The 14,044-nt window shown below is 38.1% G+C and overlaps 1 protein-coding gene across 2 annotated transcripts in view; it reads right to left on the reverse strand.

The window, feature by feature from the left end:
• Positions 1-14,044, reverse strand: part of PRKAR2B (protein kinase cAMP-dependent type II regulatory subunit beta) — a 103,173-nt gene that overhangs the window by 40,299 nt on the left and 48,830 nt on the right. For both annotated transcript variants that reach the window (XM_082399872.1, XM_082399873.1), the window contains exon 3: positions 980-1,032. In XM_082399872.1, the coding sequence (XP_082255998.1) occupies positions 980-1,032 (53 nt within the window). The remainder of the gene's footprint in view (positions 1-979; positions 1,033-14,044) is intronic.

Here is a 14,044-nt window from a genome sequence, read left to right on the forward strand (position 1 = left end):
GAGAAATGAACACTGCAAGTCTGGTGCTGCGAATCCCCGTGGGGACAGGAGTGAAATGGGATTTTCTCCAAAATCTTCTGTGTCATTTAAAGCTCCTGATCTTTCTACCACTGGATTTTATTTACATTTCAGGGAGCTTAATGATGTAATGACTTAGGGATCCAGTATCTGCTTTTCTATGTTAAAACTCAATCTTACTTTAGTATTTTTCAGAGCTACAGAAACAGATTTTTGTTTTTATTTAAGGCCAAATAGAAGAAAAGAAACTTTTGCAAAGTATGTACTCAAAAAAAAAAAAAAAAGTACATGATTATTTTCCATTTCCAGGCTCAGTAATCTCCTATTGAGTTTACTTTCTACTAAATAAATAATAGGAGAATGGAGCTAAAGGACACAGCTTAAAAACTGTTTCAAACCAAACTGGACAAAGTCTTGCAAAAACATTAAGACCTCCAAGAAATCAGCTTCTGAGCAAACTATCAGACTCATAGATTTTAAAACACAATAACTGCTGTACTGACATTTTAGATGTAATTTTACTGTGATTTTTTGTTGTTGTTTCAGAGTAAGCTTCTGTTGTGATAAAACAGTAGGAGCACAAGGCTTTTCCCAGCGTTTTTCTTGCCTAGAAATACTTGCTTGTCTAAGAAAAATAACATTATCACTTTGGGAAAGATAGCTAAAAACATTTTTCATCACAGACTATATTTTTGCAAGAGAAATAAAACCACAACTTCAGTGAGTTTTTATGTTCATCTTTCCTCTTATCCAAAGAGAGAGACGCTTTGGATCGAAGTAATTATACAGAACATGAAGAAGAAGTAAACTATGAGAGATAAGACTAGGAAAAGAAACAGTCAAAATAATTCCATTATGCCTCCTGTTAACCTATATGCCTGTTAACATCTTTTCTGTTATTATTTTCTTTATCCAATATGGGAGTATAATTTAAAATTAATGCATTCAGTAAATTACATACCCTGGACTCAGCATCATCTTCTTCTTCATCAGGATTATAAGCTTCTGCACATACTATAAAAATAAAAATGGACATTTTAAAGATTCCTTCACCAAGAAACATGCTACAATAAATATATCTTTAAAAATTAGTGAACAAAAAGAGTGCTGTGGTGTAAAAAACCATTAATTCACCTCACCCAGGGCAAGCAGTCTACCCCCCAAAGCCAGTTTGCTATTGCAATTTATAAGGAATTTACTAAAATATAAAGCTGCACTTTAAGACACTGATAACTGCTTCCTTTCTCTTATTCAGAGAAACATAGCTAACCTCTTTCACCTTCATTTCCAAGCTATAGAAACGCATAAGATCAAAAAATTACCTGAAAGAACACACACACACAAAGTCTAAGTCTGCTTTGAAATGATCAATTTAATCAAGCAGTTATGAGTAACTTTCGTAAATTATCCATAACTCAATCTTCCAGGAACAAATACTATTAATATTTTGCATATTCCTTTCCAGTCTTTATTCTGAGCTGAGCTCATACTGCATCCACAATTTTAAAACCTGCTTTTTCATTTAACACTGAAGAATTCTGTATGCCATTGGAAACATTTTGTAAATATTGTTTTAAGGATTGCTAATTATTTACATAAGCTATAATTTACCACACCCCTAATGCTAGACACGAAGCTGGCTTCTGTTAAAACAACCTTGCAATAAACATCTTCATGCATAAATATTTGTCTACATTTCAGTTTATGCTGTGGAATTATTCCCAAATGTTATTTTGGGGGCTAAAAGGCATGACAACTTTTAAGGCATATTTATCACCATGTTTCTTCCCAATGGGATTATACCCATCCAGTGTCCTATAAGAAATGTGTAAGGAGACTCCTCTAAATGGTACCTCAGACTTAGACATCAATGCTCAAAATCTCTGCCAATTTAAATGAAAAAAAGATTTAAATTTTTAAGTATTACTGAATTTGAACAATGTTCAAATGATTGTAAGCTGACTGTATTTCCTCTTTTGTCCCTATGTCTGAGGCATTTATTTTTGTATTTGGTTTTCTTTTTGACTTATACCAGTTTCTCAATACCACTTTGTCATATTTCTTATAATCATTTTATCCAGTTTGCTTTTTTTTTTTTTTTGGCCACGCCATGTGCCTTTCAAGATCTTAGGTCCCCAACCAAGGATTGATCCGGGGCCATGGCAGTGAAAGCGCGGAATCCTAACCACAGGACCACCAGGGAATTCCCTCCAGTTTGCTTTTTAACTATAATTACCAAGTTTTTTTTGTTTTTGTCTTTGTTTTTTTTTTTACCAATTATGCATGCTGTTTGTTTTTAATGTAATGACATCAGGGAAGAAAATTCCCCAATATGATTTAACCCCAATGTTAAACATCACAGAAGTACCAATGCTTTTGAGTTTGGTATTTGTAAGTCTTCTTTATTTGCAAATCTACAGATCTGTAACTTCTCTTCTTTCACTTTGTAAAGGTAGACCTTTTTACATTTACCCTTTAATCCATGTGGACTTGATTCTGGCATGGATGTAGAAATTTAAAGAGCAGAGGACAGGTGAAAGGCTGACAAATGTCTTTCCAGGGGCCTCAGGATGGTCTCAGGAGTATTGTCATCTTCAGTTCAACGACTGTCATTATTATTACAAAACCTGCCGGTAGCTTTCTTTTCTCCAGGCATTGCTCTATACACCTAGACCAGTGAGTGCTTCTTAACCAGGGCCTATTCTGCCCCCCAGCATGACATTTAGGCAATGTCTGGAGACATTTTGGTCGTCACAGCTGTGGGGGGTTAAGAGGAAGCTGCTGGGGGAGGCCAGGGATGCCGCTAGACACCCCGCCCTGCACAGTACAGCTCCCTCTCCCCATCTCCCCACGAAAGAACGACCTGGTCCAAAATGTCAACAGTGCTGAAGTTGAGAAACCCTGACCTGGTGTATATTTTCCCCTTCCATCTTGCAACAACCCTAAGATAGGTGTCATAATCACCACCTGGCAGATGAAAGAACGGGGCACAGTTACCTATCTTGGCCAACATCACACAACATTGCACATCATCTTGTAGCACCACAGGACTTGACCCTAGGGCTGTCTGGCTGACTTCAAAGGCCTTGTTCTTTTCTTTTTTTTTTAATGTTTTAGAAAGCGGCTTTATTGAGATAGAATTCACACGCCATACAATTCACCCATGAAAAGCGCGCATTCAATGCTTTTTGGTATACTACATTATTAACTTTTAAAAACTGTGGTAGAATATATATAACACAAAATTTGCCATTTTTAAGTATACAGTTCAGTGGCATTAAGTACATGCACAATGTTGTATAACCACCACCACTATTTATATCCAAAACTTTTTCATTACCCTAAGCAAAAACTCTGAAACCGCAAAGCAACAACTCCCCATTCCTCCCGCCCCCCCGCCCCTGGTAACCTCTAACCTTTCAGACTCTGTGAATTTGCCTATTCTAGGTACCTCACGTAAGTGGAATCATATAATATTTGTCCTTTGTGGCTGGCTTATTTCATTTAGCATGATGGCTTCCAGGTTCATCCATGTTGTAGCAGGTGTTAGAACCTCATTCCTTTTTATGCAAAGGCCTTGTCCTTAACCGCTGTTCTGTGCTGGACGGCTTTGGTGAATTCACCAGCTCAACGCCTGGACATCAGCGTTCCGCCTCAGACACCTAACAGAAGGGGACCTTCTTCCCGGGACAGGCTCCCACTAAAGAACCTCACTGACGCATATCACCGGAACGGCAGCTTAGGAACTAACTTCCCGAGTCAGTATGGAGTCGGTGTGACCAGCCAGCTCTCTCCCTGCAGGAAGACCACAGGAGAAGCCCGATCACAATTAAAAGGTTCCTTGGTGAGAAGGAGACGGGAGGAAGAGAGAGTTTGTCAAATAAATTGACTATTTAATGCATCAGTCTGGGACAGCCCGAGGCATCCATACACAATACACATGGTCCTGCTCATGTGGCCCAGACTCTTGAACTGTGTTGCTGCAACTTTCCTAAAAGCAGGAGAGCGTCTACCTCTAAAGCTTGGCGCCATAACTTTCTGTTTCCATGTTTGACCAGCCTCACCGGCAGGACTGATGCATCATTTGCAGGGCTCAGTGCAAAATGAAAATATACGCCCGTTTTCAAAAGTTAAGATTCTTAAGAGGGCAAGAGCAGAACACTAAACCAAATTAGAGGCCCTTGTGAGGGTGGGGCCCGTGAAGTCAACCACTGTCATAGGATCTATATGTTCAGTGAGGTGATAGCGTCGATAAGATACTATGTTCTTTAAGGTAACCTGTTATAAACAGCCTTGACCCATTAGTGTTGATCTTAAGTTTTAATTCACAGAAGGAAATCTTAATCCTCTACTTTCTAAGTTTCAAGCCCCTAAATGCTGACTAAAAATCATCACTAGTAAGAATCGATTTTCTTTCTAAATAACTTATCAATTGCCCCAGTATTATTTATTACTTAACACCCTTCTGATTTGTGATACCTACCTTATCACATGTTTGTTTATTTCTGGGCTATCCATTTCATTGAACTGTTTACTGTGCCAATATTACAAGGTTTCGTTCTTGGCACTGATGTGCAATTGTTTCACTATATTAAAATTCACCTACTGCCACCTCCTACACCCAAATCAAAATACAGCACCTACAGCTTTGTGCACAGCCATGGTGGCTCACACCTCCTTAACTTCACTGACACAGTCTCCACCTCCTCTCCAAGCCATCCCTTCTCTCCAGCCCCATCTAAAAAGTCCGATTAAGAGTCACGTGTTGACCTCTCGCCTGCACAGGGCTAACTCAGGATACCCCACTGCTGTGCTCCCTTTGCACTGTCCCTCAAGTGTGGGCACAGCTCATTACCATCACCTACCACACTTCACTCTACCAAAGACGTTACCACCTGTTGCCCCTTCAGGCTGGAACTGTAGCCCTTCAGGGACTGACTGTGTGCTTTGTTCATTTCTATATTTCCCTAGCACTGACCTGGCACAGTGCCTGGCTCAATGCATTTTTCTGAATGAATGACTGATTGATGAACAAACAAGCTTGACAGTCCTTGAAGGCAAACTCAATGTCTCTTTTAAATATCTCCCAATAGTCTACCTGTATTATACACTCTCAAACAAACACACGTAGAATGAATGAATGAATGAATGAATGAATGAATAAAAAGTTGTTCTTTTTTGTTAAAATATCCTACACCATTTGTCCAAAAAAATGGGGACAGAGAGGTTGAGTGAAAATGAGGACCTTTTGTCTTGTTCACCAAGGGGCCAAGCAAAGAGGTTAGGAGTTCAGTAAATATCTATACAAGGAATGAATGGATGAAAGACTATGTCTGGATGGACCCTCAAACCAAAGCCTCCAGATAACCTGAGCTGCCTCGAATTTTTTTCTGAATTGTACCCCCTCCCTCCTGGGCAATCTGAAATTGAGCTGAAGCTATATATTCTAGTCTTTGTTTGGCAATTACACAGTAATGAAGAGCAGAGTCTTTTTCTTTATGTGAACCCTACATTGAGTTTTTCCTGTCATGTTGTGCATATATGTATTTCGATAATACATTAGTCATCTAGAATGCCCCCAAAATTTAAGTAGTTTCCCACATTGCAGACAGTGTAATGTGCACTGGTGTAGCCAGACAACTGTCAGGGTTTGCAGGACAGAACAGGGAAATGAGAACTATATTGGGTCTGCATCTTCTGGGGCTTGGCCCTCAATCTTTTCATTCACTGCGTGCGCGCGCACGCACGCGCGCACACACACACACACACACACACACACACACTCACACAGTGTGATAGACAAGGGACAAGGGTTTCTTTTTCCTCCTGGTGCCAAATACATGTTGTCTTTTCGAACACCGTTTCTCCAACTCTCTGACACCAACCAAATGTCCAACAATTCAATTCAATTCTGACACTATCTACCCGCAGTTAGCATCAGATCCCACAAGTTAAAGGGCTCAGTCCCACAAGACTGCCCCCACTTCAGACACCAATCACAATTCCCAGGCTACCCATACTTCTGACCGACCAGCTATAAACTGGGGGTTCCCATGACGCCCTCCTCAGGTTTGATAATTCACTAGAATGACTCACAGAACTCAGGAAGTGCTTTCCTTACTCTTACCAGTTTATTATAAAGGATACAACTCAAGTACAGCCAGATGGATGAGATGCACAGAGCAAGATATAGTGGGAGGGGGTCAATGCCCTCTCTGGGAGTGCCACTCTCCCAGCTCTTTGATGTGCGCCCCAATCTGCAAGCTCTCTGCACCCTGTCATTTAGAGGTTTCTATGGAGGTTTTATTACATGGGCACCAAGTGTTAAATCATTGGCCTTTGGTGATTAACCCCATCTCCAGTCTCTCTCCCGTTCTCCGAGGTTGCGCTGAAAGTTCCAAGCTTCCAATCAAAGTTTGGTCTTTCTGGGACCAGCCCTCATTCTGAAGTTATCCAGGAGCCCCTCAGCCAAGAATCACTGGTTAGCACACCAAAGAAACTCAGGAGATCCCCAGGGTTTTGGAAGCTCTGTGCCAGGCGCTGGGACAAAGACCAAGTATTCCTCTTATTATACCGCACAAGGGATTACACCAACTCCCAGGGTTTTTCACCAAGTGCCCACTATACTTTGTCGGGAATGTATAAAAATCAGTACAGTCAAAACAACTGTGACCTGGACAAGTTTACATAACCCTGTGCGCTCTGACAAAGCTAACAAAGAATAAAGGAAGCAGACCAAGCCCCATGAGTCACTGGGCCTCAGCACCTGGCACGGAGCCTTGCACACAGTATACCCTCAATAAATATTTGCTGAAGGAATCAAAAGCAAATGTGGCCTGTACAGAAAGACTGCATGGTTTAGAGGCCTAAAACCTAGGGAAAAATGGACTTCTACAAAATATATGAAATTTACTTTCCCAGTGTTCTCAATACACTAAGATTCCAGCACACTTATTTAAATGATAATCAGATTAAAATAAAGCTATTATAAAAGCACAGGTGTATTAGACAACAGAGCTCTGATTCAATATGGTTAAACTTAGCTTATTGAAGTGGAAATGTCCTCCTACAAAGGGAAAAAAATGTACCTTTAACAAATACTAGTTTTAGGCATGCATTTTCAAACAAGAAGATTAGCTGGAGGAAGGGGCGAAAAAAACAACAACCCTTTTTTTTCAATATAAAACACAGATACACATACAATTCTTAACCAGATATACAGTATATGTGTTGTATTAAAATCTCATGGGGGGGGTGTGGCAGTTAGGGAGAAAAAGTCTAAAAAGACTTGGGGTAGACGCAATGATAAAAATAAGATTGAGCGACACTGGCATACAGGTATACTAGTTATAAGTGAGTAAAGGGAAGAGGCACAACGACAAGCCATAGACTTTCCCCCTCCCCCCTTCACTCACATTTCTGCCCAGGTAACTTGGTAACTATCTGCTGTGACATATCAGTGATCACCTTAAAGTGTAATTCACAAAGCAAAGGCATTTGGACAATCTGTCAAAATACAGACGTTCACATTTAGATCCCAAATCACATTCAAGCAAAAGGACCCACAGGAAATCTGATTTATTCATTCAGAAAAATAGTTTTTGAAATGTGGGAGGTGATGCAAAAAGAACGATGCAAAGTATCTATATTATCACTCTGTATTATACTATGTAAGTTGTTACATCTATGTATTTTATATCACTTTATTTTTTAAATTTTTATCAAAATATAGTTGATTTATAATATTGTGTTAGTTTCAGGTATACAGCAAAGTGATTCAGTTACACATACATGTATCTTTTTTTAGATTCTTTTCCATTATAGTTATTATAAGATATTGAGTATAGTTCCCTGTGCTATACAGTAGGTACTTGTTGGTAAATATTATATAGAACTATGTACCATGTATAAACCATTTGTTCTCTAGGCGATCACAGCCTAGAAAACAAGAAAATAGAAATAGAATAGCCACAATAACACTAGTGCCACGATGGAGGTGTGTACAAAGTATGTAGGAGCACAGAAGAGAAAGGGGTGACCTGCTGCTCAGAGAACAAGGCTTTGCAGAAAAACAGACTCTCTAAATAGTTAATGAAGAATGGGAAGAAGTTTCCTGAGAAAAGGAGATTGTTTTGTTCACTGCTGTATTTCTAGCACTTGGAAGAGTGAATGGGACACAGTAAATGTTAACAAAAATGGCTGAAGAAATGAATAGTTATTTTAGTATCTCTTCATTGCCCCTTAGACCTATGGAAACTGCATCTGTCAGGGTAGACTGGCTTATGCTACACTAACAAGCATCCCCAAATCATCGTGACTTAAAACTACAGAAGTTTACATCTCGCTTACACTGTATGTCCATCTCAGGACAGTGGGTACTCTGCCCCATGTGTTCTTTACAGAGGGATGCAGGCTGACAGAGCTGCCACCATTTAGAATGTCACCAGTCCCCAAGACAGTGGCAAATTACTCACTGGCTCCTGATGGGGCTCAAGACACAGCACCTCAAAACATGGTACCCCAAAACATGGCACACTGGCATACTATCTTAGGCTGAAAGAGTTTGAGAAAATCTCAGAAGCAGGAAGGTCATTCTGACCTTCACCTCCCTGCCCTGCCTTTCTTCCCTGAAAGTAGGAGATAAACCTCCCACGTGAAAGATACCTTCTCCTTGTACCAGGAGGAAGGGAGACATTCTTATCACCAGGGCAGAGAATGCTGTATAAACAAACTTTGTTACTCCTTCACCATTTAACTACCCACAGCCCAAATCCTTTTGTCTTGTCAATTCTTCACAAATTTACTGTTTTTTTTGTATAAAAGGTGTAAAAGCCTCCTGCTCTGGTCACCTCTTTGGGTCTTCATTTTCTCATGAAGGCTCCCATGTATATGTAAAACTTCAATAAAATTTGTATGCTTTTCTTCTCTTAATCTTGTCAGTTTAATTCTTAAGCCCAGCCAGAGACCTCAAGAGGGTACTGGAGAATTTTTCCTCCCCTCTGCTCCCAAAGCTTCAGCGTGGAAGTGATGTATGTCACCTCTGCCAAGAAGGAATGTACATCACATTTCATAGGACAAGTGACGTGATCTTTCCTAACGTCACGGAGACATGGAAGTGTGATCTTACCATGTGCCCAGAGGAGAGAACACCGTCTGATGGCCCTAAACCCAAGGATTCCTCTCCCTCCTTCTCTCTCTATTAGGGGCTTAAAAGGGGAAGGAGAGAGAGAGTATTGAAATCAACCTCACAGTTTACTTACAAACAGTGAAAAAAAACTTAACTTAAAAATCTACAGAGTAAGGGTGGCGCAGTGGTTAAGAACCCACCTGCCAATGCAGGGGACACGGGTTCAAGCCCTGGTTCAGGAAGATCCCACATGCCACGGAGCAACTAAGCCCATGTGCCACAACTACTGAGCCTGCGCTCTAGAGCCTGCGAGCCACAACTACTGAAGCCCACGCACCTAGAGCCCATGCTCCACAACAAGAGAAGCCACCGCAATGAGAAGCCCGCGCACCGCAACGAAGAGTAGCCCCCGCTCACTACAACTAGAGAAAGCCCGCGCGCAGCAATGAACACCCAATGCAGCCAAAAATAAAATAAATAAATTTTAAAAAACTCATTATAATCTACTATGTTACTGCCTATATTTCAGCTATAATTCAAAAAGAGCAATATAAACACATCCTGAACCTATCTTGCAGAAATGTTGGCAAGCTTCATTAAATAGTACTTAAGTGAATATTTAATTCCCAAATCAATTATGTTCATGTCAGAAAAATTTTAAAGATTTTAGCCAAGATACTTAACTGTATAATCCTGTCTTGGTGAAATGAAAGAAATACAGCTTCCACTTAATCTAGTTGGTTTTACCTCTCCCCAAGGTTATCAATGGGGCTTTAAGAATCAGCCCCTCAAAACCATCTTCTGGTTCTCTATAAAATTTTTTAAAATTTTATACTGGAATATAGTTGATTTACAATGTTGTGTTAGTTTCAGGTGTACAACAAAGTGATTTAGTTATATTTATCAAGAACCATTCATACCTCACAAGAAAACCACCATGTTCAGGACACTATTGGATCAGTGTCACTAAGATACATAAATGAGCAGCAAAAGAGAGCTTCAAACAAATGAGAATTTGTCCATCACTTGCTATTTTCCTATTATTAAAGCTACAGAAACCAAAACATTCTTTAATCTGTTTTTTAAAAAACATGTAGGAAGCAACCTAAATGTCCACTGATAGACAAATGGATAAAGAAGATGTGGTGTATATATAAATACATATATACATACATTTATATATATATACAATGAAATATTACACAGCCATAAAAAAAATGGAATCTTGCCATTTGTGACAACATGGAAGGATCTAGAGAGTATTATGCTAAGTGAGATAAGCCATACAGATAAAGACAAATACTGCATGATTTGACTTACATGCAGAATCTAAGAAGCAAAACAACCAAACCAAACCAAAACAAAAACAGACTAATAGACACAGAGAACAAAACAAGTGATTGCCAGAAGGGAGGAATTAGGGTGGATGAAATAAGTGAAGGGGAGTAAGAGGTACAAACCTCCAGTTATATAATAAATAAGCCACAGGGATGTAATATACAGCATAAGGAATATGGTCAATAGTATTGTAAGAACTTTGTATGCGGACAAATAATTACTAGACTTATCCTGGTGATCATTTCATAATGTATATAAATATCAAATCATTATGTAGTAAACCTGACACTAACATAATATTGTATATAAACTGTATTTTTTAAGTGTAAATTTTTCTTCAAAAATGCCTCCCAAGGAAAAACAAAGGACTAACTATGTCACAACCCATATACACATGGTAAGTAAATTTTTATTCTAGACTTGGGTTCCAAAGCAATGAAAAACTTTAGTTATGAAGTACGTGGACTCAATCACTGAATCTATCCCCAATCCATTTTCTTTCCACCACATGTTCAACCCGTATACATTCAGTCTATAAAATATCCATCACCTCTTTTAATAATTAACTCGTTTATAAGGAGTATGGCACAATTAAGAGAACAAAGCATTCAACAGGTTTATAAAAAGAAGCATGTCAATCAACATGAAGTGTTTCTGTGAGGAGGAATCCAGAATAGGATAGACTCAAATACTCTACAGAATACCACTGTTCATAGGCTATGAGTAGCCTGCGGGATTCAGAGAATGGAGGAAACACCATATGTGCCCTCACTCCCTCTCACATGCAACAATGGTCCCCCTGTAGCTACTGACATTCCTTCCATCAGTAAGGATTTAAGAAAATTAACAATGTGAAGATCCAAGAAAGGTCAAGTGCATGTAATCAAAGGACCCAATTTCTGGGTATTTTCCAGATCATATATTCCAAACAAATGTTCTTTTTTTTTTTTTTTTTTCAAACAAATGTTCTTTAAGTAAAAGTATAAAAACTTACAAATGACCAAGAATAAGACAAATAGATACAATAAAAGAGCCTTAAGAATAATTCTGAGAACATATTTTGATAACCATTAATGCTTCAAAGCCCTTGTATGTGCTTGCTACTAGTCACTACAATTCCTCAAAGATATTCTCTAGAACTATTAAGTAGCAAACAGCAAGTGGATCTGTTTGTACTAGAGGACAATGGTGTATTAGAAATTATATTTATGCTTTGCTGAAAATGGTCTAAGGAAGACTTCTGAGCATTATATTTGATGCATAGTGTGGGTTTTCAGAAATTAATAGCCAAGGAGAAATCAAAAAAGAATTCTAATTCTTTGATTAAAAGGCCAGCAAACGGTTTCCTAAGAGTTTGTGCAAATGCTCTATTGTTCAGATAATGTGATCACCTCTTGGCATTGGTCTGAGACCTTGAATCACATTAAGGTAATATGAACACAAGTTCTAGCTGATAATGAATGATATACTCATATTTATCAAAATAGAATTTTGTCCTTCAGACACAGCAGAGCTACTTATAGCTTAAAAATAATTTTGTTTACTGTTTTTGAGACTAACACTGCCTAACATGTACCTATGAGAGGATTACAGGAACAGAAAAACTACAGATTCTTCTAATTTATTAATAAACTTTCAGAACCAGTATCATTTGTCAAGATGATACTTGGATGTGATATTTGGACTTAAATATAGCCAGAGTTACAGGAAAATAGTTTAGTCAATTCCCAGCTTCCAGATTTAGTAATAAAACTAAATGTAAGCATTACAGGAGTATCTTTCAGTTAAGTCTCTCTATGTAATTATCAGAAGTCTAATAAGAATTTCGATGCTATTTTAGAAAAATGTCATCTAACTGTAACAAGACAATGCATACTAACATCCAAACACTTATAATATATAATATATATACACAAGTAAAAGCAAGTCAGTCTAGCTTATTCATTATTTAAATTCAAAAGAAATTAATCCTAATAAACAGCTTAGTAGGATTTTCTTCTCTGAGCAAAGAAAAAATCCATTTCTAATTTTTTAAAGGGAAACTTCAAAAAAAAGTCAAGATTTGTGAGGCAATAAATGATAATGAATTTAAAAGAATTTTTAATTTAAAAAATGATATAAAGTTAAGATAGGAGATATAGAAATAAAATAGCAATTAAGCATTTAAAATCTAATAAATTAGCAAAAGGACATGATTTTACCAAAATTTCATTTTGGAGAGGGTGCCCAGCTTACAGTGAACTTTTTCATACACTGCTGTGAAACTCTAAGTGGCGGGTGTGGTGGAGATGGAGGGGTCAGTCTGAAAATAGTTATTAAAAGCCTTGAAAATGCTCGTGCTTAATTCAGCAAGTGCTCTTCAAGTAATCTAATCTGAAGGCATCCTGACAGCTGAAAACAGAAGAAATGTAAATTCCCAACAATAAACAAATGAATTATGATAGATATCCATACATACTACTGATACACTCTACATCCATTTAAAGATTGTGTTTTACAAAAATATCTAATAACATAGGAAGATGTTCACCAAATCTGAATTAGCTTGCTTTTTTTGTTTGTTTGTTTTTTTAAAAAAACAGGTTTCAAGACAGATAAATGACCTGAGCCCACAGATAGTATGCATGAAGTCTGCAGAGGAGATACCAGAGTTCATATGGTGGTTTTCTTCTTCGAAGTGTGATTGTGATAATTCTACTTTTCCTATTTGTGCCTTCCTAGGTTTTCCTCTTTTTCAATGTGCTGTGTTTATAATCAGAAGTAAAGGATTTTTTTTCCAAAAAGAGATGATTGTAAGACTCTTTGAAACATTCATATCTCAAACATAAAAGGGCTTAAAAACATAATAAATGTTACCTTGCCAAAAATCAGTCTTTCTTTTAAATGCATCTAATCCCTTTTCAAAATTACTTTTATAATTTAATACTTCCTAAAAACATACAGCTTCTTCAATTGGCAGAATCAAGGTACAAAAACTTATTAGAAAGTAGTTAGGAAAAAAAATCTCATTAACGATATTATTGTAAAACTGAACTCTTTCTAATAGAACTTTTCACATAAAATAAAAATACGGACCTGATGTCTACCTTAATCTTATAAGAATATGGCTTCCTCTACACCTTGAATATTAAAAAAAATCTTCAGGTGTTCAGAACAGCAGAGTGAGGAGTATGGCAACTCCTCACCCCAAAAGCAACGATAAAACAAAATACAATTCTCACAAAAAAAGAAAAACAAAAACATTTCAGGACTCTGGAAATCAACTGAAGGCATACAAATTGAAAAGCATTTGTTCATGAAAAACTACTGAACCTCAAGTTAGAACAGCGGGACTGTAAAAACACTCCTGCGTTCTTCCTTTACTCCCAGCTACTACCACATTCACAACACTTCCGACACCACGCATGAGAGAGCTGATTCCCACACTGACCCATCCTCCTTCAATAGCCGGATGTCCACAATTCCATTCAGTTCTGACACTATCGACCTGGAGTTAGCATCAGATCCCACAAGGCAAGGGTTTAGTTCCACAAGACCACCCCCCCACTTCAGATGCCAATC

The sequence above is a fragment of the Balaenoptera borealis genome (assembly GCF_965194805.1).
Source record: "Balaenoptera borealis genome assembly, chromosome: 7".
Lineage (NCBI taxonomy): Eukaryota > Metazoa > Chordata > Mammalia > Artiodactyla > Balaenopteridae > Balaenoptera > Balaenoptera borealis.